Source organism: Gavia stellata, chromosome 20 (genome assembly GCF_030936135.1).
Source record: "Gavia stellata isolate bGavSte3 chromosome 20, bGavSte3.hap2, whole genome shotgun sequence".
NCBI classification, from domain to species: domain Eukaryota; kingdom Metazoa; phylum Chordata; class Aves; order Gaviiformes; family Gaviidae; genus Gavia; species Gavia stellata.
Window position 1 is genome coordinate 14,510,912 of NC_082613.1, and position 23,940 is coordinate 14,534,851.

At 61.1% G+C, this 23,940-nt stretch overlaps 1 protein-coding gene across 1 annotated transcript; it reads left to right on the forward strand.

The window, feature by feature from the left end:
- The first annotated feature begins 1,515 nt into the window (after nt 1–1,515).
- MTCL2 (microtubule crosslinking factor 2) lies at nt 1,516–18,339 on the forward strand. The gene is made up of 15 exons (XM_059827106.1): nt 1,516–1,728; nt 3,374–3,532; nt 6,217–6,279; nt 9,243–10,475; nt 11,481–11,600; nt 11,785–11,910; nt 12,280–12,510; nt 12,688–12,795; nt 13,091–13,258; nt 14,342–14,593; nt 14,768–14,839; nt 15,212–15,282; nt 15,536–16,985; nt 17,081–17,222; nt 18,248–18,339. Exons 1-15 carry the CDS (start codon nt 1,531–1,533, stop codon nt 18,274–18,276), a joined length of 4,422 nt encoding a protein of 1,473 aa, XP_059683089.1. The 5' UTR covers nt 1,516–1,530; the 3' UTR covers nt 18,277–18,339.
- Nucleotides 18,340–23,940: the final 5,601 nt, after the last annotated feature.

Sequence of the window (23,940 nt, forward strand, 5' to 3'; positions counted from 1 at the left end):
CACCCTGCCACCCATCTTGGAGCCTCGGGGCTGTTTCTGCCCTGCTGTTGTTCTCAAGACCCCCCAGCAAGAAGCAGAGTGGCAGAGGGTGGCAGGACGCTGGTGGCCGCGATGCCACTGGGCTTCGGCAGCCTGGGCCAGCAGATAATCCGGGATTGTCTAATTGACGTTCCTTATTTGTCACGTAGTGTTTAAAGCCAACAGTGAGTGACTGTGACTTGTCCCCGCAGCTGCCACCCCCCCTCCCCAGGCTTGGCTTTGCTTTTCGGGAGAATTCTTGCAGCTGGGGCTTTGTCCGGAGCGGGCGAGTGCGGCAGTGAGCATGCCAGCGCCTGGCAGAGCTGGCGCGGTGCTGCAGTCTCAGCCTGTAGGTCACTGTCACAGGCAGTGTCGGGAGCAGCGGGGTCCTGTCCCCCTCTGCCTGGGGTGAATCGGGGCTGTGCGTCCCCGCTGCCTGTGCCAGATCCTCATGTTGTCCCTTGCCGGGCTGTGCAAGGCGGCAGTGTGAGCCCTTCACCTCTAAAGTGGCAATTGCATTCGGCAGTGATGGGAGGTGTTTAGTGGCGGGGGTTTTTTGGCAGGAAAGCAGATGCTCGATCCCTTCCCAGGAGCAGGCTGGGTCCACTGGGTCTTGTCGAGGAGGAGAACAGCGGGTGGGATGGCTGGAGCGTTTGCTTGGAGGATTTGGGTTGAGACCATGTTCACAGGGACATGAAAAGAGCATTGGGCAGCCCATGTGGGTCCCCAGGGACCGTAGGGGACAGTCCTTGAGCATCCTCAGTGGCCATAGCCCTGCACTGGACAGGGAGGTGCCACCAGGGCTGCGGCTGCTGCGGGGGGTCCTGCGGCGGCCGTGTGCCGCAGACCTGGAGGAGGCTTCGGGTGAGCGCTGGTGTCAGCAGGACGTCACCCCAGCCCTGCTGCGACAGCGACGCCGTGGCCCCGTGCCGGAGGCTCTGCTGGCCTGGGAGGTTTGCCACTGTGAGAGCTGATGAGACTGGGAAGGGGTGGAAGGGGGACCCAGCCCGGCGATTGCTGCTTGGTGGCAAAGCGAGGGGCAACCTCTAGTCCCTGGCGCTGGTGGCATCTTGCTCATGTCCCCGCATTGCCTCCCCTGTCCTCGCCTGCCATCTCCTCCTTGCCTCCCTGACACATCTTTTCCAAAGACGACCTACATTTTTCTCGCCGCGGCTGCCGCCTGTGCTGCTCCTGCAGCTCCTCTCCCTCCCCCACCTTCCTCTTTCTTTTACCACAAATATTTTTAGGCGCCCATGTTAGCTATCCCCCCCCGGGTGGCTGGCTCGCCTGTGGGTGATGGTGCCTAGCTGGCTCTGAGCCCTTTTCCTGCAAGGATGGGGCTTGACCCGAGGGGATGAAGGTCTGGGAAAATGGCTCGTGGGATGGAGGAGGGCAGGGGAGCCAGCGTGGGGAGGTGTCTCAGGGGGGAAAAGAGGGGAGGGCATGCTGCGGGGTCTGTCCCCTCTAACACACATCTCCCCGCAGGATGAGATCGAGGAGCTGCGCGCTGAGATGCTGGAGATGAGGGATGTCTACATGGAGGAGGACGTCTACCAGCTGCAGGAGCTCCGGCAGCAGCTGGACCAGGCCAGCAAGACCTGCCGCATCCTGCAGTACCGGCTGCGCAAGGCCGAGCGCCGCAGCCTGCGCGTGGCGCAGACAGGCCAGGTGGACGGCGAGCTCATCCACAGCCTCGAGCAGGACGTCAAGGTGAGGTTGGGAGGGCAGTGTCCCCACCCGGGCAGTCCCCAGGTCCCCCAAAGTGGTTTTTGGAGAGATGTGGACATGGTGGCTGGTGAGCCATGAGGGGTGGCAGGGGATGTTGGGGTGCAGGGAGCTCCGCGGGGTTGTGCTGTTTATGGGGACGCCAATGGGGACGTCATGATTCCCCGCTAGCAGCGGTGATCTGAGAAGGGGGAGCAGTGCTTTCAGCTCACAGGTGGTCTGGGCCTGGGGCATCTGGGGAGACCTTGAGGGTGGAGAGGGCCAGCGTTGCCCAAGGATGGGCACCTTGCAGTACCAGACATGGGATTCATCCTGTGCGGGCTGGTGCCCAGCCCAGCCGTGTACCCCGGGGTCGAGCTCCCTTACCCTGCACTGATGGGGACAGAGCCACTGCCGCTGGCTGGAGCAGCACGAGTGTGCCAGGAGGGAGTGGGGGGACCAGGATCCTGGGGACCTGGGAGCTGCTCCTCTCGGCCGTCGGGGAAACCCTGCAGAGCCCCAGGCATCATGGCACACCGGGCTGGGGCAGGGACAAGGGGGCTTCTGCGGGGTGACGTTGCCTCGCCCTCCCCAGCCGCTGGCCCTCGAGGAGCCGCCGGTGCCATTGAGTGTTTGCTGAGGGCTCTTGCCGACAGGGCCGCTGCCAGGAGGGGGATGCGGTGGCAGCCGGAGATGGCTCGGGGGGGGGACGGGCAACAGCTCGAGGAGTAACTTAGTTTTTCGAGCAGAAAACAGACACTCCTGGAGCTGAGAAGTGCCACAAGTGTGGGGCTGCAAACCTGCCTTGCCCTGCCTGTCTTTGCCAGGGGCCTGGCCCCCTCCCCAGCCCACCCGGCAGCCCCCGGCTTGGGGTGCTGCTGCCAAAAATGCCCCCCTCCAGCTTCTCCCTTTCTGGGAAGGAAAGCGCAGCCCATCCTCAGCAGAGCCCGACCCCTTGGCCTGAGGCCCCCCAGCCCTGCAGCAGGGCTTGCTGCTGCCACCGCAGCGCTGGTATCCCGGGCTGGGCAGTGGACCAGGGGGACTGGGGACAATTTTTCCCTTCCTGCAGATGCAGGAGCGAATGCTTTGTGCTGTTAAGCTCCCTTTATGCCGGGGACTGCCCTCTTGCAGGGATCCGGAGGGAGGACTCTGGGCCGTGCCTGGGATGGATGGAGGCACCCTTCACCCCGGGGGCAGCTGCTGGCTTTTTCCGTAACATGATGCAGCAGTTCGCCTTTCTCCCAGCCGGCACAGCTGCTCCCCGCGGTGAGAGGCCGCCTGCTCTGGTGCTGCCCGCCAGCTTTTCCAGCCTTGGCGGAGCTTTTCCAGCCCTGGGGGAGCTCTTCCAGCCTCGCAGCGTGGGGAAAAAAAGTACAAAAAGGCAACAAGCATCCCACAGCATCATGTTAAGGTTGCGGAAGGCAGGGTTTGGCCAGGGGATGGGACACAGCCAGCAAAGGGGGAACGGGGGTCGTGACACCCAGTGGAGGGGACACACACGAGGGCCAGCACAGTGTCTGCACCAAAGGGTCTCAGTAACAGCCTGACGATCTCTGTGGGTGCTGCGTGAGCATTGTAGGTGCCCAGGCACTGCAGTCCCAGCCCTGTGCACACTGCACCCAGCCTGACGACAGCTCCGTTGTGTCCCCAGGTGGCCAAGGATGTCTCCGTGCGACTCCACAATGAGCTGGAGGCAGTGGAGAAGAAGAGGATTAGGCTGGAGGAGGAGAATGAGGACCTGCGCCAGCGGCTCATTGAGATGGAGCTAGCCAAGCAGGTGGTACAGAATGAGATGGACAAGCTCCGAGAGGTGAGGGGGCACAGGAGGGGGGACCGGGAGGCGTCCCCAAGGCTCTGCTCGTAGCAGGTGTCCTGGCCCTGCACCGTGGGATCCCCCATCCATGCTCACATTGCCGAAACCCAAACCCTGCTGCAGATGCTTGCGAAACCCGAGCAGCGCCTGCCCTTGGTGAGGCATGCTTCATCCTGCCCTGCGGGCACGGGGTGGCTGTACCCTGTCCTGGCAGGGGGGCTACGGGACTTGCCCCCTGCACTAGAGCCGCTTTATGTGTCCTCAGCCACTTGCTCAGCCCTGGGCGGTGCCCAGCTCCCACCAGCCAAAGCTCTGCATGATGTGTGGGGTCCGCCGTGTCCCTGGCCCAGTGCCCGGTGCTGGCTGTATCCTGACCACATGCTGCTGGTTCAAATTGGGCTAAGGCGTGGGGCTACATGGCAGTGACGTCCTGGCAGTGTCCCAGCGATGTCCTGGTGGTGTCCTGGCAGTGCTGCAGAGCTGGGTGGGTGCACAATCCCATCTGTGACCTGGGAAGCCGTGTGCCATGCATGTACCCATACACACACAGGTCCAGGGCGCTCCATGCCATGCTGGGTTTGGGACCGGCTCCCGGCCAGGAGCGATGTCATCCTTGGTGACAGGAAAGGCATCCCGGTGACAGTGTGGACTTGTGATCCATTGCAGCACATGTAACCCACTTCCCTACTGCCCGGGATGCCTTTGGTCCCTGGGGAACCTCGGGGACCGTGGCTGACTGAGCCATCAGGGCAGCACGTGGGAGGAGACGTGCCGTGGCAGAGCTTGAGCCCTGCTCCCACTGAGAACGGGCACATCACGCAGGGAGGGCTCTCTCTGCCCCCAGCCGTGCTCCCCTGCGCATACAGAGCAGGGAGATGGCACAAGGCTTGGCATCTCCGCAGCCAGCTCCAGTTAACGCCAGGGCCAGCTCCTGGTGAGCCACAGGACCCAGCCACGGTTGCACCCATCCCCTCTGCAGCCACCTTCTCGCAGGGTGGCACAGAGCAGTGTCACCCCAGACAGGGTGCCTTGTCCCTCCACTGCACAGCCTCCGCTAACAGGCGTGAAATGGGTTTCCCTGCAGCCAGCGAGTGCGAGCTGAATAACAAACAGCAGCAGCGGGAGCTGAGCTCTTGTGCTTGAAAAACAGGCAGAGAAAATGGTTGCGTGATCAGTGCGCAGGGAGACCTGAGCACCAGCTGCTGCCTTGCCCTGGCAAAAGAGTGTGGGACAGGATACGGCCCCTCTCTGCAGCTGCGTGAGCCTAAAGGAGATGCTGGCACAGCTCTGAGCACAGCTCCCTGAGCTTGGGGATGGTGTGTCCCCAGGCTAGCAAGGGCGTTGGGGTTAATTGCTGATTGCAGAGTGCTAATTAGACAAACATTAAAAATTAGGGAGTGAACAGCCCTCCTCCGCCTCCTCCCTGCTGCTGGAGGGCGCAGAGCGTGGCAGAGCTTGTTAGCAGCCAGGCCAATGTGGAGCGGAGGCTGCATAGGGCTGGGCTCAGCCCTCAGGGCTGATTATTTCTCCCTTCCAAGAGGTTTCTCCCATAATTGGATAATTGTCAGGATGGGCAGATCATCCCCAAAGGCGCGTGCGTTTGCCCCTCCAGCTCTACCCCATCGCGGCATCTCCTGGGGGCAGGAGAAAAGTGGGACCGGTCCAGGTACCCCGTGCCAAGCCTGCCACATCGAGCTCGGCTGTGATGGGACTCTTAGGCACGGCCACCCCAAGGGATGCACCCAAGGTGGAGCGCTGACAGCTCACATCTGACCTGGGGTGCTGTGCTTGGGGCTGCTCGGGGCCGGGTGATGCCCTTTGCCAGCCCCGGTCCCCAGCGCAGTGGGGGCGAGGGATGCCGACGTAGCACAGCCAGCCCCCGGGAGAGGCTCTGCAGCAGCGGCAGCTCCAGTGATGGTCGTGGCCTTAATAGGAAAGCCTGGAGCCCGGCACCTTGGCACAGGCAGCAGCTTACATTTCACAGCTGCTTTCTTTGGCTGCTGGGCCTCAGCACCAGCTTGGAAATAGGTCCAGGGTGGGGGCGTGGATCGGCTGGTGCTCGCGGGGGGCTGCATGGATGTTTTTGAGGGTTTTCCCCCAGCTCCGCTCCCCGGGTAACTGGTCCTACTCAGGGCACCTGCTTTTTTTCCCCCTTCCAGTCTTCCGTATTGTTCCGTTTGGCCTCCCCATCTCCCAGCTGTCCTTGCTAGCCTGGAGATTGTCCCTTGTGTCCCCAGAGACCCTGAGGGCAGAGTCGGCATCATCCTGCTGAGGAGCCCTCCCCATAGCTGAGTGACCCGGACATGTTCCTTCCTGGGGGAAGAGGCAATGGGGAGCATCATCATCTGCTGCTCCCACGCTCGGATACCCCGAGAGCCATCTCTTGGCCTGGGGGTTGGATTCCCTGCTCCATCCAGCCCTGACAGGACCGTGACTCAGCCTCTCCACGGCTGGTTTCCTGCTCACTCACTGCTCACTTGCCTGCAGGGGAAATTTCTGGCCAAACCCCATGATATGATGCTTGCCAGTCCCCCAAAGCATGGGGCCTCAGCCCACCAGGGCTCTGGCGTTTCTCCTGGGCTGCAGAAGTTGGCACTGGTGTCCGTCCACACCGGGTCTGTCTGTCCGCGCCGGGGTGCCATGCCATTGCTGCGGGTAAGAACTCTCTCTTCTCTCTGCAGAATTCCCTGAAGAAGCGGGGATCTCGCTCCGTCGGGAAGACCGAGAAGAAGCCATCAGTGCAGGTATTGGTGCTGGTGCGTCCGGGGCACGCCATGGTGGCCGACTGGCAACCCAGGTCCTGGTGCCAGCTCGAGACTACGCCTGGCCCAGCAGTAAATCTGAGCATGGCAGCAGCAGGGCTTTCCTGCCTGTTAGAGACCCTGCAAAAGGGAGGGATTGATGTGCTGGGCCATCCTCATTGTCCTCAACCACTCCCTTGTCTCATTTATCAATGGAGCATCAGTGGCCCACCGGTGGCTTTAACCCTTTCCATGTACCGGGACTGCAGTAAGGAGCTGAAGGACTTTGGCTTTTACATTGCACATCTGCTTCTGCTCTTGGGTTGCTGCTGTTGCAGCCTGGGTCCCTCCTGCCTGCGCCAGCAGCCGTGCTCGAGGGTGGCCTGGGAGCCCGGCGGGGTTTGGGGGAGCTGAGGGTCCCCGTGGGGAGTGGCTCGAGGCCGCGCTGTCCCTGCCCCTCGCCAGGCTGCTGGGGCAGAGCAGGGGAGGGGGGATTTGCGGGCGGCAGCAGGATTTCAGCTGTCACTTGCTGTTGGGCTGAGCTGCTGTGACTCGCTAATGCTGTTACCGGGGCTCAGAGGGGCAGAGCCGCTGCTGCGGGAATAGAAATGCAAGTGTTTTAATACTGGAAAAATCCTCTTTCAAAGGCAAAAGACCTGAAAGGTTTATTTTGGGGAGTAGATCTGCTCCCCCCAAAGCCGGGGCAGGGAGGGAGACCCCGTCAAGACACTCCTGCCATGCGCTGCTGAGAGCATCTCATGGTGGAAACCCTGAGCACCCTGAGGGTTTCTGGGTGATGTGGGGACCCCGAGCACCCCGAGGGCTTCTGGGTGACCTGTGTCATTGCTGAGATAGCCCACTGTGCAGCCACGGGACGGGGATCCCCAGGCCCTCAAAGACTTTCCCCTTCGGTCTTTTATTTATCATCTCCCTTTAACTCCATCCTTGAGAGCCCTTTCGTGCGCAGAGTCCTGTCCCCCATTTCCCCAAAGAGCAGACCCGGGCTTTGCACCTATACCCGGCTGTGCCCCGAGCTGAGGGGGCTGTCCGGGAGCCCCTCCACCACCCCCCTTCCCAAGGCTGAAAAACAGACACTCGTCTACCTCCGCCCGGCGCAGGAAACAAACCCCAGCCCTGGGCCGCAGTAAAACCCCTCTCTGCTTCCCACAGCCCCGCAGAGCCGAGACCCCTCAGCCTGGGGGCGCAGGGCTGGATGCGGCCCCAGCTCAGCAGTGGGACCGATGCTCTAGGAAGGAGCTGGTGCTGCAAAGCAAACCCCGAGCTTCCCCGGGTGCAAACACCCCTGGACGTGGGCCCCAGCTCAGCGGTGGGACTGATGCTCTAGGAAGGAGCCAGTGCTGCAAAGCAAACCCCGAGCTTCCCTGGGTGCAAACGCCCCTGGACGTGGCCCCCCCAAGCTGCTCCCGCTCCCTCTCCCGTGCAGCCGTGGCCGGGTGGCCCCGCGGGCACAGATGCTCGTGACTCATCGGTGGCTTCCTGGGCCCCTTTCCTGCCCAGCAGCGCTGGGCGAGCATTGGCGCTCACCGAAAATGGAGCTGGGGGGGACAGACTCAACGCTGAGGTCTGCCCTGGACCCCAGGAGCACTTGAGGTGGTCTTGGGGACGTGTGCGTCCCTCCAGTGATGCCAAGGGGCAGAGGGATAAGCCAGGCTGCTGCTTTTTTTTTTCTCCCTGGAAAAACAGGAACTGAGGTCATGTCTGCCCCGGCGGGGAGAGCTGCCCGCGCCAGCCCTCCCCTAATCTCTGCGGCTAATTAGGGGGGGCCACAGCTTTAATGCGCCTTACCGAGGCTGCGTCTCCGTGCGCGAGTGTGGAAGAGCAGCAGGGTGGTTCCTGTGGTCACGGCAGGGTGTTTGGGGAATAAAACGACACCCCAAACTCATGGGACACCCCCATTACCCCTGGCCTTGATATGAGCAGCCCGGGAAGTTTGCAGAGTAAACAGCCGCTGTGGAGTTTGGGGGGTGTGAGCGTGGGCATGGCTGGGGGGACTGAGGGGTCAGGAGCACCCAAAGAGGGGGACAGCTTGTTTCTGCCAGCCAAGGAAACAGGAAAGGGGATGAGTTCAGCCGGGCAGAGGGCTCCTGGGGCCAGCAGCCACCCAGCCGAAGGGCTCGGCCACCTCCAGCACCCGCCTGGGGCTCTAGCGGGTGCCGCGCGACGAGGGTCACAGCCTGGCAGGTCCCCTCCAGAGCTCGGAGCACTCAAGTGACCTCGCGGCACGGGAAGCTGTGAGCTGGACGTCAGGAAATCCTGGTTCTCCATCCAAAAAGCTTTCCAAAGCAGAGAAACGGTCTGCTTGGGCAAACAGCAGAGATTGTAACTGCTAAATTTAAAAAAAGCGCATGGAGAAACGGTCCCAAGAAGCAAAGAGGCTTGGGAAGGGACCAGCGTCTCTTTGCCTGGGTTTTCTGTTCCCTGGCAAGGTGGTGGCAGCAAGGACGAGTGCTGGGCAAGGGCTGGGACTTTGGGAGGTTTCCAGCTGAAACCGCTGCTTCTCCGTCCCATGGTGGAGCGTTTGGGGCTGAGCAGGGGGAGCAGAGCCCTGGAAGGGGGATTGCAGCGGCAGCAGCACCAGTTGTTTCAGCGCTTGCCAGCTTTTGGGAGGAAACCTTGTTGGTGGCTTTTATTTTGCTCTGGGGAGTCTGACAGCTTTCCCTCCCCCTCCTCCCCACAGTGGATCAGGCTGCGGCAGGGCTGGGCTTGGTCCCCACATCCCCGGCGGTGGCTTGATGTCCTTCCTGGGGCCAGAGCTCCTCTCCCGGGCATCCTGCCCTGTGTCCAGGCTCTCCCTGAAAGCCTCCAGGATGGATCTCCAGTTTTTTTCCCCTCCATGAGCAGGGGCTGCAGCTTCTCTGGGATCACCGGGGTGGGAGGGTGGCATGTCGGAGCCACTGTGGCCCCTGGGAGCACTTTACTAATGCCCGCACCCTCTCGGTCCCCAGGAGGACAGCGCAGACCTGAAGTGCCAGCTGCATTTTGCCAAGGAGGAGTCGGCCCTGATGTGCAAGAAGCTGACCAAGCTGGCCAAGGAGAACGACGGCATGAAGGAGGAGCTGCTGAAGTACAGGTCCCTGTACGGGGACCTTGACAGCTCCCTCTCTGTGGAGGAGCTGGCCGACTCTCCCCATTCCCGGGAGGCCGAGTTGAAGGTCCACCTCAAGCTGGTGGAGGAGGAAGCCAACATCCTCAGCCGGCGGATAGTGGAGCTGGAGGTGGAAAACCGCGGGCTACGGGCGGAGATGGACGACATGAAGGGCCAGGGGGACAGAGAGCTGCCAGGGCAGGACACACGGTTCCTGGCGGGTGTCTCGGGCTGCGGGGACGCAGGGGACACGGTGGCGGAGCTGCGCCGGCACCTGCAGTTCGTGGAGGAGGAGGCTGAGCTGCTGAGGCGCTCGCTGCTGGAGCTGGAGGACCAGAACAAGCTCCTCCTGAATGAGCTGACCAAATACAAGTCGGACCACGAGCTGGACGTGACGCTGTCGGAGGACAGCTGCTCGGTGGTCAGCGAGCCCTCGCAGGAGGAGCTGGCCACGGCCAAGGTGCAGATCAGCGAGCTGAGCGGCAAGGTGAAGAAGCTGCAGTACGAGAACCGCGTGCTGCTCTCCAACCTCCAGCGCTGCGACCTGGCCTCCTGCCAGACCACCCGGCCCATGCTGGAGACCGACGCCGAGGCCGGCGACTCGGCACAGTGCATCCCCACCACCGGCTGGAGGGATGGGATGGGCAGCAGCGAAGCCGATGGGCAGGACAGGGTGCCCGGCGGTGGGAAGGTGCCCGATGGTCCCGCCAAGCTGCTCAAGCCCAAGGACCTGGAGACCTTGCTGGGCATCCGGGACCAGGCGGCGCTCGTCAGCAAAGCAATCGACGTCTTGATTTCAGATGCCAATGGCTTCACCTCTGGGCTGAAGGCTTGCTTGGACAACGAGTGCACAGGGGGGCTGCTGGGCGAGGCAGTGGGTAGCGGCGGCGAGAGCCCCAGCGATGCCAAGCTGATGAACGTGCTCCTCATGCGGCTGGGCGTGCTCCAGCAGGACCTGGGCTGCTTCGCGAGGAAGGTGGACCACCTCACCGGCGGCCTCAAGGAGCACACGGACTCTTTCCCCTTCTCTGGCCCCAGCAGCCACGACACCACCAAAGAGGGGCTGCAGAAGGAGCATGCCTCCGACTTCCAGGTACGGGCTTCTTCCCATGTCCCCCACAGCAGCTGCCGCTTTATTTGCCGCCCCGTTTCCTCCCGCTTTAACGGAGCAAACCCCGATCCCCAACGTAACCTCCCTCCTGCCTCTCCAGAGCAAAACCCAAACTAACACCTCGCTGCATGCCAGTGGCCCCGGGGACAAGGTAGGACTCTGCTCCAACAGAGTGTGCCCAAGGCAGGAGGCGGTGGGCATCCTGGCCCATCCCAGCACAGGCTGGTTGTGCCGAGGCTGCCCTGCCCATGGCCAGGGGCTCTCGGGTGCAATCCCACCTTAGCGGGGGCTGATGTTTTGGCTGCTCTCTCCCGGCTCAGCCCCACATCCCTGGCTCAGGAGCTCTTTTCTTATTGGGGATGAGCTGGATGGGAGGAGAGCAGCCTGCAGCCTCCTGAAAGCAGCCCAAATTGCAGGGGCCCCGGTTGCAAGAAGCCTCAGCCCCCAGTGGTACCCAGGCAGGGTAATTTGGAGAGCAGAAGCTCCAGGGCAAATCTGCATCCGATGGGGAGCACCTTTGGAGCAGCGGAGAGCAGCTCATGCCCTGCCATCCCCCTCCTCTCCAGGGGGCCCAGCTCATGCCGGGTGCCAGGGGTGTCAATGGTGGTTGCGGCTGCGGGCACAAGCCCCTTTCTGGAGCACACTCGCTTGTTCAGAGTCCTATTTTTCTGCATGTGGTCCCACCAGCCCCAGGTCCCAGCCTCCCCCAGTCACTGCATGGCACCGTAACTGGTGTTTGCACATTTTTTCCCTCTTTCTCTCTTTTTTCCCCTTTCCCCAAACAATCCAGGCCACGTGTCTCCTCATCCTGTGTTTCCTTTTGGTTTCCGCATTGTCTCCCGCCATGGTGATGAAGCTCCTTCTCCTCCTCATCCTTTTTGTTGTCTTGTAGTTCTTTACTGTTTCGGAGACCCATTGTTTTGTTTTCTGGCTTTTTTTTCTTCCCGCTCTTTTGGTTTGTTCTCATTAACTTGCCCACGCATGCAGCAGCCTGATTTTAGGGACGCCGACCCTTACCGCATCCCCCACGCCAAGGACACAGACCCCACGCATCCCCGGAGCTACAAAACCTGCCGGCCCGAGGAGAATGACTCCTATGCCACCGAGGTACGACGCAGGCAGGGAGCTGTGTCCTCTTGGGCAGTGGGGTTGGGGACAGGGCTGCGGGGATGTGGCTGTCCCTTTTGAGAGCCAGAGACAAGGGAAGCTGCAGACCCCCATCGGGGAGGGACACGGGGAGGCGCGGCCAGGCGCAGCCCACCGTCCTCATCCCCTCCCCGGGCTGTTGCAGATGAAGGAGCTGCAGTTGGTGCTGTCGGAGGCCAACGAGAGCCTGCGGGGACTGCAGGAGCAGCTCTCGCAGGAGAGGCAGCTGAGGAAGGACGAGGTGGACAACTTCTCACAGAAGATCTGCCAGGTGAGTAGGCAGCAGCCCCGATCCCTGGGAGACAGGCGTCCCCACACCCACGGCCGTGCCGCCTGCAGCCCCAGGCTGATGACCCGCTTGGGGACCCGGGTGTCACCCGGGACCACACACAGCATGTCCTGTCTTCAAGGGGCACAGGGGCTGAGCGTGCTCCTCCTTGCATATGGCATGCAGTCATGCAGGGCTTCCACCCGTGGTGATGCCTCGATGGCCCCGCTGTCCCCAGCACGCTGCCAGGGCGTTGCAGCTCCCCAGGGGTGTTAAATACGAGGCTGGCACCAGGCTCAGCCCAGACCCTGGGGCAGAGGCACCACATCGCTGCCACCAGCCCCATCTCGGAGCCCATGCGTCTCTCTGCAGCTGAAGGAGGACCACCAGAAAGCGCTGCTGCGGCGGGAGTTCGAGCTGCAGAGCCTGAACCTGCAGAGGCGGCTGGAGCAGAAGTTCTGGAGCCAGGAAAAGAACCTGCTGGTGCAGGAGTCGCAGCAGTTCAGGCAGAGCTTCCTCCTGCTCTTCATGAAGCTCAAGTGGTTCCTCAAGCGCTGGCGCCAGGGCAAGATGGTGCACAGTGAGGGCGAGGACTTTTTGGAGGTACTGTGGGCTGAGGGGCTCCCACATTGGCTGCTGTGGAGGGGGGACCACACTGTCGGCCATCCCCGGGGCTGTGCCTCATGCCTACATGTCCCACCCCGGGCTGCTTGGGTGTCCCCCATCCCTGGCCGTGGACTGTGGGTCCCCTCATCACCCCAGCCATGGTGTCTCCCGCAGGTGAACAGCATGAAGGAGCTGTATCTGCTTCTGGAGGAGGAGGAGCTCGCCCCGCAGCAGCAGGCAGACAACAAAACATGCACCGGGGACACCTGGACCCCCAACACGGTGAGCAGGGTCCCCACGAGCCCAGGGGGTGGGCAGGATCAGTCCCCGCTGTGGCTGCATGGCATGGGGTGGTGGCTTCTCTTGGGGTGCATGGCCGGGAGGGGATGCTCCCTGCTGGCATGTCACCCCCAGGGGTGGTCCCCTGCCCTGGTGGCACCCCCTGTCCCTTACCCCGGGGGTGGGCAACCTGCAGGGCTGGGATGCAGAGAAGGCAGATCCCACAGCATCCCACCCCATGGGGTCCCCTCCGGCACAGGACCCCAGCTCCCTCCGCTCATTCCCGATTCCCTGGCAGCCCAATGAGTGCATCAAGACACTGGCGGACATGAAGGTGACCCTGAAGGAGCTGTGCACAGAGCTGCGGGAGGAGCGGCGCGGTGCCAGCGAGCTGCAGCAGCAGTTCACCAAGGCCAAGGCTGCCTGGGAGATGGAGCGTGCCGAGCTCAAGTGCCACATCGCCCAGGTGGGAGCCCTGGGCACCCTGTGGGCTGGTGGAGCTCCCCCTTATCTGGTGGGGACATGGGGCTGAGGGGCTGCCTGTGTCGTGTGCCAAGCGCTGGCTGTTGGGCAGGGCTGGGAGGCAGTGTGGCACTGTGGGAATCTCAATTAGCAGCCACTCCGGCAGGCGAGTTTCTATAGCAACGGGGCTGGCACGAAAATCTGACTGTGGAGCAGCAGAGGATGCTCTTTATTCCTCCATTAGGTTTGTCTGGTGTGGGCGGGGTGGTACCAGGGCTCAGCATCCCTCCCCAGGCAGGCATGTGGGAGCAACATCAGAGCCCTCCCGTCCTCCCCTGGGTCACAGCGCAGGAGGGACTCTGCACCCCCGCCGATGTTGCAAGAGGGATGTACGGCTGTGGCGAGGGCAGGAGGTGGAGGGAGGGCAGCCTCAGCGCCCGGGAAAGCTTCTGCCTGCAGAAGCAGTCCCATCGGTCCCCCAGCCCTGTCCTCACAGCGATGAGGGTTTTCCGCTCCCTCGCACTGTGCTGGCTGCAGTCCATGGCCGTACATCAGCTCTGCTCTGCAGAGCGGGTGCCAGCACCTCACAGGCAGGATTTCTCCAGGCAGAGCTCAGTGGTGGTCCCCAATTTGCCTCTCTCCCCCACAAAAGAGAGCAGATCTGCCACGGTGGCAGCACCCCAGTTTCAGGTGCTTTCCTGGCTGCTAGCAGCAGCAGCATCCTCGGGGTCCGCTCTGCCAGCCCTGCAGGTGATGCTGCCCCTCTCCAGGAGCCAGGTCCCTCAGGCAGGATTGCAGGCAGAGCACGGCCGAGCAGGCGGGACATTCAGCCCGTGTCCCACTGGGTGACCGTCTGCCAGGCCGTCTGGCACGACATGGCTGCAAGCCAGGGCCGGCTGCAGCTCGGCTGTGCCCACAGGCGAGCTGTGCTGTGTGACATGGCCTTGGGGACACACTCATTGCCCAACCTGGGCAGCACGGGACCTGCACTGGGAACGGGATGCCCACAGTCTTGCCCCTTTGCTGGGGATGTCCAGTACCACACTGGAGCCATGGGTCCCCCATAGCCACCAACGTGTCCCCGCAGCTGGAGTCAAAGGCGGGCAAAGGGATTGCAGAGCGCACACTGCCGGACTGGAAGGTGGCACTGAAGAGGGAGCGTGAGGAGCACCAGCATCTCCTAGCCGAGTCCTACAGCGCTGTCATGGACCTCACCAAGCAGCTGCAGATCAGCGAGAAGAACTGGAACCAGGAGAAGGTGGAGCTGCTGGCCCGCTTCAAGGAGGAGCAGCAGCAGGCAGAGCAGCAAGCGAAGGACCTGCAGAACAAACTCAACCAGGTATGGTGTCCCCTCTTTGTGAACGTGTCCTCCAGCCTCTGCCGCTTGTCACCCATACATGCCCCAAGAGCGTTTGCACGCTCTCGGGGCGCTCATGGGGGGCAAGCGGCAAATGCTTTTGCTTGCCCAGAGGGGCATATGTTGCACACATTGAGTGACCGACACATTCTCCAGTTGCAGAAAGGAGCCAACCCATGGGCATTGAAGCACTCTGAAATGGAGAAGCACGGCAGCAACTGGAAAGAGGTGGGCAAGAGAAGGCAGAGGGCTCTCGGGGTGCTCATTGGACTCAGGTCTATGCTAAGGGTTAGATGGGAGGTTGTGTGAACCCCAAATAACAAATGAGGCTGCAAGGAGGAGTACCAGGGATTGGGGAGAATGAGAGGGTGGAGAGCGTGGCTGAACCGCAAGGGCTTCAGTGGGGTTATAAAAAGTTGATTAGAGATAGATGTGGGCACAGGGACCCTTGTGTAGCCCTGGGAATGGGATGCTGGGCCTGGGTGCATGGAGGAAAATGCTAGTGCTGGAGAGGAGCAGGGTGCAGCCCTTGCTGCAGCCCATCTGTGTTCTTTGGTCCTGTGCTTGCTGACACCAGAGCTTTCTTCTGTATCCTCCTAGGCTCTCAATGAAAAAATCACAGACAAAGAGACAATCTCTGAAGCAGAAGCCAAGGGAACCAACCTCAAAAGGTGAGTGTGCTGGTGCCTGCATGGTCCCTGGGGCACGGAGGAGGCTGCACGGGCTGTCCCTGGGCTTGGCAGCCCCAGCAGCTGGGGGAAGATACAGCCATGGTCCAGGGTTGTCCTGGAGGCCAAGGGCTCCCATGAGGAGCAAGATTGGGTGCCCCGGAGGGTCCCGTTGGGGTGGGAGCAGGGTGCCCCCAGCTGCCCCCCAACCCACTGCCCTGTCCCATTGTGAGCCTCGTCCTCTCTTCTCCCACAGGACCAAGTCCGTTTCCTCCATGTCAGAGTTTGAAAGCTTGCTCGACTGTTCTCCCTACCTCCCTGGAAAGACCGCGCCGGGGCTGGGTGACCATTCCCGGGGCAAAAAGGCATCCACGGCCACCCAGCTGCTGCCCAACGGGATCCGGGACAGCGCTGGCATTCCTCCCTCAAACTGTACATATGTGAATATTGAGCAACCTGTCCCTGACAGCCTGGCCAAGGAGAAGCTGGGCATCTCCTCCTGGGACTACTCGCGGGCAAGCAGCCTCTCCGGGCACGATCCAGCCCAGAAGCAAATGCAGAGGAGCTACACAGCACCTGACAAGACGGGGATCCGCATCTACTACAGCCCGCCGGTGGTGCGGCGGCTGGAGGCACCTCTGGTGCACAACAAGGAGGGGAAGATCATGATCGAACCCGGTTTCTTGTTCACCATGGCCAAGCCGAAGGAGCCGGAGGAGTCAGCCAGCGCTGAGAGCACCTACAGCCAGTGGCTGTGCAACTTCTCCAAGCAGCAGCGGGAGCTGCTGGATGGCGGCACGGTGGAGAGCACCGTGCCGCCAGTGCCCCGCTTCCCCCCATCGCTGCACGACCTGGAGATCTCCGGCAACATGAGCGACGACATGAAGGAGATCACCAACTGCGTGCGGCAGGCCATCCGCTCCAGTTCGCTGGAGAGGAAGGTGAAAAGCGCCTCCAGCCAGACAGTGGGGTTGGCCCACGTGGGGACGCAGACCATCCAGACAGTGAGCGTCGGCCTGCAGACTGACCTGCCGCGCGGCAGCGGCATACACAGCAAGAGCTGGTCCCCACGCAGCTCCTCCCTTGTGTCCGTGCGGAGCAAGCAGATCTCCTCCTCCCTGGATAAGGTTCATTCTAGGATCGAGCGGCCATGCTGCTCCCCAAAATATGGCTCTCCAAAGCTCCAGAGGAGGTCTTCCTCCAAGCTGGACGCCTCCAAGGACAGGAGCCTCTGGAACCTGCACCAGAGCAAGCAGAACGGCTCTGCCTGGGCCCGCTCCACCACCACCCGCGACAGCCCCGTCCTCAGCAACATCAATGATGGCTTGTCCAGCTTGTTCAGCGTGGTGGAGCATGCAGGCAGCACCGAGTCCATTTGGAAGCCGGGCTGCCCCGAGACCAGCCGGGCCAAGCCCGAAGCTCCCAAGTATGGCCTTGTTCAGGAGTTCTTCAGGAACGTCTGCGGGCGGGCACAGAGCCCCACTGCCCTCCCGGACAAGAAGGAGACCACTGGGGAGGAGGGCAGCAAGAGAGCCGAGCACCCCAGCCCAGCCACCCACCACACGGCTGAACACATCTCCCGCGTCTTGAACAAGAAAGTCCTCAAGCAGAGCAGCTGCGAGGACCCCAAGCCCTCGTCCCCCAGCCAGGGGAGTAAGGACGCAGCCCTGCGGGACCCTGACCTCATCTCGGCCATAGCCAGCGAGGTAACGAGGCCAGGTGCACCCCAGGGTGTCCCGCCATGGCGGGGGACGGGGTGCCTGACCCCTCTAACCCCCCTGTGCCCTGTCTATCTTTGCAGGACATGGCGTGTGACTGCAGTTCCCAGTCGCTCACCTCCTGCTTCGCCCGGCCGTCCCGCTCCGCCGTCCGCCATTCCCCCTCCAAGTGCAAACTGCACCCCGCGGACCCCCCCAGGGCGGAGGAGAAGCCAGGGGCCTCGAGTGAGTGAGGACGGGGGGCCGGGGGACGCAGCATGCCTGCTATCCACTCTCCTGCTGGAAGAGCGGCTGCGCTGACGCCCCGCGGGGGCCCCTCCCGCGGGGGCCCCTCTCGGAGGCGGCGCGGGCGCATCTGTCTCCTAACCATCCCCTCGCCCCCGGGGACGCTTAGGAAGCAGATGTGGAGCCGGCAGTAGAGGCTGCCGGCAACCCCGGGGTGCGCGAGGACATCCCCCTGGGATGGCTGCTTCACCTCCCGCCTGTGTGGAGACCTGCTCCCTGGGAGCCGCTGCCGGCACTGGGGGATCCTCGCCGGTGCTCAATGCCCCGGGAACGTCAGCTGAGACCTCGCCATGCCAAGGGCTCGCCGGGGTCCCAAGAAGGGGAGAGCAGCCGGGGGAGGCTGCTCGTGTAGGTAGGGCAGGGCTGGGGCGAAGCGCAGCAGGGACACCGTATGGATGCGATGGACGGAGGCGCGAAGCCATGTTGGCCCCTGTGGGCGGAGGGTGCTGGCTCCGGTCCCCGCGGCTGCTGCCAGCGCTGCCCGCCCTGCCCGAGCTCCAGCGCATCCCTGCCAGCCCCAATTGTGGCGTGGTTGCATCAGCCGCGGGGCTGCGCGTGCTTCCCCGGGCAGGAAGGAGGCGGGGAGGTCCCTGAGGTCACCCAGGCTAGGCTGGGTGTGGGGGCCCTCCCTGGCCACCCTTCTGCTCTGGGGGGGCTGCTGACGTCCTTCACTGCTGGGAAGGGTCCGGGCGGTCCCCCTGGCTCCTCCAGCTGCAGAGACGGGGTTGCTGAGTGCACAGCGTGGGGAGAGACGGCATGTGCCTGCGTGTGTGTGTGCACACTTCTGTGTGTGCACATCTCCTGCCACCATCCTGAGGGGCCACGGCTGTGGTGCCCTCCTGCATTGCCACCTCCCTGCCTGGGGCCACTTGTAGTTATTTGCTCCTCCAAGTGCTGAATATACATATTTCTCTTTTTTTTTTTTTTTTTCCCCTCCACTTTTGGCTCTGCCTAACGCCGGACAGCCTGCAATGTAAAACCAAGTGCATTTTAAAAATACCGAAATGAGCTACATTGGAGATGCACCAATTGGATTAAGAGATTGTGGGTTGGGAGGCTGCAGCATGGCCCGCGATCTGCGCCGCGCGTCCCTCAGTCACCACCAGAAAAAGCCTTATCTGGGGACGGAGGGGGGCAACGGACTCAGCCCCCGTGGCGGTGCAGAGCTCCCGGGGTTGGGGGAGCTGCATCCCAGTCCCACGCAGAGCAGCATTGGTGCCTCTGTGCAGCCCCAGGAGAGAACAGCGATTTCGGAGGCAGCTGCCTGACCTATTTTCAAGCTGCCTGCCAGGGCCAGGCAGGGATTTATCCAGATGGAGCTGCCTGCAGGTGCCCGCACCTCCTGGGGCTCCGTGCGTTGCTCAGGGGCTGTGTACCTTGCTCTGGAGGCTCTATACATTGCTCCAGGGGCTCTATGCATTGCTCCAGGGTCTCCGTGCATTGCTCTGGGGCTCTGTACATTGCTCCAGGACCTCTATGCATTGCTCTGAGTCAGAGTACACTGCTCCAGGGGCTCTGTACGCTGCTCCAGAGGCTCTGCCCATTGCTCTGGGGCTGTGTACACTGCTCCAGGGGCTCTGCACATTGCTGTCATCTTGCAGCTTCGCTTAAAAAGTGCTCCTGCTGCCGAAGCTGCTGCCCCCTCCCGTCCAGCCGCACGCTGCCCGCAGCAGGCAGGCTCCATCACTGCCACGTTGCAGCCTCCGTCAGCATCTCCGCGACGGCCACTCACTGCCTGTGTCTCCGGACACACCAGCATCAGCCAGGGCCCAGCAGGCCCAGCACCGATGGCCTTTTGCTCCTGCGGCGCCTGTCCGGCCCCACGGGGACCCTCGTCACCTGGGTGTGGGACGCGTGGGGCAGGCGCTGCCCACCCTCACCAGCAGCCGGGGGCAGGCAGCATCCCTGCCTACCACGGAGAAGTCAGATCCCTGCACCCCGGCAGGCGCAGTGCTGCCGCGGGCAATCTCCTGCTGTACATAGATCCTTTCGGGGTGGTTTTTAGCATTTTCATTGGTAACGGGGGTTTTGGTTTTGGTTGGTTTTTTTTTTAAAAGACTCTCTACTTTTGGAATGTGGTTTCTCATTTTTACAACTGCCTTTTAATTATTTGTAATATTGGTCAGTTCTGTCTTACTCTGTAAATAGCGGTGCTGGGCATTTCCTGCAGGGCCGGGGGCTGAGCCGAGGCTGGCAGGGGATTTGCAAAGGCAACAGGGAAAATTTGCTTGAGGTGTCATGGTGGCTGATTCAGCCCTGGCCCCCGTGCAGCCTCTGCCCCTGTCCTCCCCACACAGCAGTGCCCGGCCCGGGGAAAAGCCCAAGGTGCTTCGGGCAAAGCCACGTTTGCTCCTGCCCTGTCCTCCTGCTTCCTCTCACCAGCCCATGCCAAGGTCGCATGAAGGGCACCTTCTGCCCCGATGACAGGCCCCCTGCCCGCCCCATCCTGCACCCCTGTACCATGCCTGCTTGTTGTGTGATGAATAAAGGCCCTGCAACCCCTCACCCATGCCCTCGGTGCTGCCTTCCCGTGCTGCAGTGGGGGGACCGTGATGCCTGTCCTCTCTGGGGAACCGGTGCTGTTGCGGAGGGGAGTGTGGGGCGGCTGGGGCACCCATGGGTGGGAAGATGCATCTAGATCCCGTCCCTCTCTCTCTGCCATCCTGCCAGCTGCCCAGCCTGCACACAGTGTCCCATCCTCTCCTCACCCACCTGTCTCTCCCTGACACCATCCCCATGTGCTGACCCCAACTGTGCCATGCCACCAGGGCTCCTTGTCATCGCCCATGGGTCCTCCGTGGCCTCACTGCCAGGGCTGTTACCTCACACCAGGCTCCTCTAGGCTCTGCATTGTTCTTGTGATGCTGGTGTTTCTCATGCCTCCCCTGTTCCGTCCCGTCCTGCCCTGCAGCTCACCCCAGCCTGCACGTGGACCCCACATCCCCTTTCCCACCACTGCCTGTGGCATCTTGCCCTTGTGCCCCTCATCACCTCCAGGTCCCAGCCTCCTCCAGGCTCACTACATTAAACTGTCCCTCCCTGAGGTCCTCCATCACCCCACCATGACCCACCCCTCCTTCTCTTGCTCCTCCATCATCCCTCATGTCCCATCCCTTTCATCTCTGCTCTTTGATTCCCTATGTCCCATCCTTCCTTCTTGTTATTCTCCATCCTCAATCACATTCCTTTCTTCCTTCATGTGCACTTCCATTACCTACCATGTCCCATCCCTCTTTATTCTGCTCTTTCATCACCCACCTAACCCAAGGCAGCCCTCCTTCCTGTGCTCCCCCATCACCACCCATCCCATTCCTCCTTCCCATGCTCCATCACCCACCATATCCCATCCCTTTTCCTGTGTACCTCCATCTTTCATGTCCCACCCCTCCTTCGACTGCTCCTCTGTTGTCCACCCATCCCATCCTTCCTTCCTGTGCTCCTGTCACCCACTGTGTCCCATCTCTCCCTGCCATCCTCCTGCATCACCCACCAGGTCCTATCCTTCCTTTCTGTGCTCCTCCACTGGCCACCATGTCCTGTCCCTCCTTCCTGTGCTCCTGCATCCTCCATCATGTCCTATTCCTTCTTGTGCTCCACCGTCACGCACCACCTCCCATACCTCCCTGTTCTCCACCCCCTTCACATCCCACCCCTCCTTCCACATTCCTTCCAGAGTGTGCTGTCATCCACTGCCATGCCATGCTCCTCCATCACCCACCATGGCCCCTACCACCCTCTTATGCTCCTGTAACCTACATTACGTCCTATCCCTCCTTATTGTTCTCCTCCATCACCCACCAGACCCCATCCCTTCTTCCTGTGTTCTTCCATCACCCACCACCTCCCATCCCTCCTTCCTGTGCTCCTCCATTGCCCTTCATATCCCACCTTCCTGTCTTCCTGTCACACTTGCATCCCATCCCTCTCACCTGCTCTTCCTTCATCCACCACATCCCAATCCTTGTTATCCTCATCCACTTCCCATCATCTCCTCATGTTTTCTATTCCTTCTTCATCTCCACCCCGTCCTACCCATTCTCATCCTGCTTTGCCTCTGGTTTCTCTTTTCCTTTCATACTCCTCCTTATGTCAACACCTTATCATCCCTTCTCATCTGCCATCAGCTCCAAAAATCACTGTCCTCTACATCTTACCATCTTCTTATCCCTGCTCATCCTCCATTAGCTCCCACCATTACCCCACCCCATTTCAATATCCTCCACTTCTCATCTTCTCCCCATCTTTCTTCATCCTCTTCTATGTCCTATCTCCTTCATCTTCCTCCACTTCCCCCATCCCAAAATCCACCCTCCCCTCCCACCATTGCCCCATCCTTCCAGCTGCCAACATCACCCAATCCCACCTCCTCCTCCTCCACCCCCACATTTCCAATCCCCGCTTGTGCTCCATTTCCCATCATCTCATCCATCCTCCTCCATTGCCCTCCAGTCTTTGTCTTTCTCTATCCCCTAAATGTCTCTCCATCCCTCCTGTCATCCTTGTCCATCTCCCACTGTCTCCTCATCTCTCCTTTTCTTCCCTCATCTCCATTTCCCCCTCCCTCCTTGTCCTCCACCTGCCATCTAGTCTCTCCTTGTTTTCATCTTTCATTTTGCCCACCTTCTTCATCCTCCTCCACTTCCTACTGTCCCCCATCCTTCCCCATGCCCTAACACTGCCCACTATTTGCCTGTTCCTCCTCATCCTCCACTTCCTACCACCTGCCCAGCCCTCCTCATCCTCCTCCAACCTCTCTTTTCCTCTTCATTGCCCTCCACTTTCCACCATCTCCCATACCTTCTCCCTCATCCTCCATCTCATACCTCTTCTTCCTCCACCTCAGTCTCTAGCTTTCCTGTGAACCTCCACCTCCCATTGTTCCCCATCCTTTTTCATGTTCTTTCACCTCTTGCCCTGTCCCTCCTCATACTCAGCCTCTGGCTATCTCACCATCCCTTGTCATTTGCCTCCCACAGTCTCCCTGTTTCTCCTCAAACTCCTCCACCTCTCCCCATCTCTCCTTATCCTCCAAGTGTCCCACCTACCTCACAGATTTTCCCTCCACCCCTTTCTGACCTCCAACCATCCTCTCTTACCTCCAACCATCCTTCCTTACCTCATACCTCCCTCTCCCACTGTCCTTTCATTCTCCTTCACCTCCTAACTCCGTCCTGACCTCCCATCTTCTCCCAACCTGACCTCTCCCATTCATCCTCTCCTCCAATCTCCCTGTACTCTCTCACTCCCAGCACATCTGACGCCTGCTGTTATTTTCTTTTTCCCTTCCTCCTTCCCCTGCCTTGTATCCCATCCCTTACCAACCCAGGAAAGTTACCACCAGCACAGCCATCCCTGATGCAAGCAGGAAGGGCCCTTACTGTTGGGGATGGGATATGGGGCTAGGTTAGAAGGAGAACCAGCCTCCCACTCCATCCCCACTACTCAAGGCACTTTCATAGTAGAGGTAATGGCCACAGCTTGCAAGGCAGGAAGATTCATGCTGGACATCAGGAAACACTTTTCCCTAGGGCTGGTGCAGCTGGAACTGGTCACTGGGGAAGTGGGAGGATCTCTGCCCTTGGAAGGTTTCACAACTCAGCTAGATAAAGTCACCAATATCCTGTTTTAGCACTAGCAATAACTATTTTGGAACACAGAGCTCGCCCAGAGCCCTCTGGGATCCCCTCAAGTACACGCATCTTTGGGAGACTTCTCCAAGCAGTGGAGGATTTCCAAGAGGGCAAAAAAGGCCAGACATGGCTTTGAATGCAGTGCTTGGGATGCTGCAGGACATGAGGAACTATCCCTGCCACTTGCAGCTGCTCCATGGTGCTCAAGCAAGACCACCCCACGCTACTCAAGCAGAACCATCCCATGCTGCCTGAGCAGGACCACCCCATGCTGCTCAAGCAGGACCATCCCATGCTGCCTGAGCAGGACCAGCCCACACTGCTCAAGCAGGTCACCCTATGCGTCTTGAGCAGGATCACATCAACCTGCTTGAAGCAGGACCACCCCTCACTGCTTGAGCAGGACCATTCCATGCTGCTCCAGCAGAACCACTCCAGGTTGCTTGAGCAGGACCACCCTAGTGCTGCTCCAGCAGAACCATCCCATGCTGCTTGAGCAGCAACACCCCATGCTGCTTGAGCAGGACCTCTCCAGGCTGCTTGAACAGGATTATCCAATGTCGTTTGAACAGAACATTCCCATTTTGCTCAAGCAGGACCACCCCATGTAGCTTGAGCAGGACCACTCCAGGCTGTTCAAGCAGGACTGTCTCAAGCTGCTTGAGTACCATGGGCCAGGCCAAAGTGGCTTCCTGAAAGACTGCCAGATCCCAGCTCAGTGAGCTACCCCTGAGATGACCCCTCAGACCCTAGAGCCAGGGACCCTTGCATCATCTTTATTTTCCTTCCCTCGGGCTGGGCCATGCAGGGACATGGCCATCCCCTTCCAATGACCTTATGGCTGCACTAGGGCACAAGGCTGCTGGCACTGCTGCCAAGGGGACAACAGGTCTTCTCTCCATCCCGAGGGAGCCCCATACCCTGAGGGACCTGCCTGCAGGGCCTGTTCAGAGCATCCCGCATCACTCACGCACAAGGGCCAGCCAGCCTTGCTTGACTGCAGATTTTGCCTTGCAATGTTGGAGGCT

Bases quoted from the DNA above. Each gene is read 5' to 3' on its own strand.
- MTCL2 (XM_059827106.1), top strand. From the start codon at position 1,531: ATGCTGGAGATGAGGGATGTCTACATGGAGGAGGACGTCTACCAGCTG. The intron at 11,911-12,279 runs GTGAGTAGGCAG...GTCTCTCTGCAG, and splicing joins TCTCACAGAAGATCTGCCAG to CTGAAGGAGGACCACCAGAA. The intron at 16,986-17,080 runs GTAACGAGGCCA...CTATCTTTGCAG, and splicing joins TCTCGGCCATAGCCAGCGAG to GACATGGCGTGTGACTGCAG.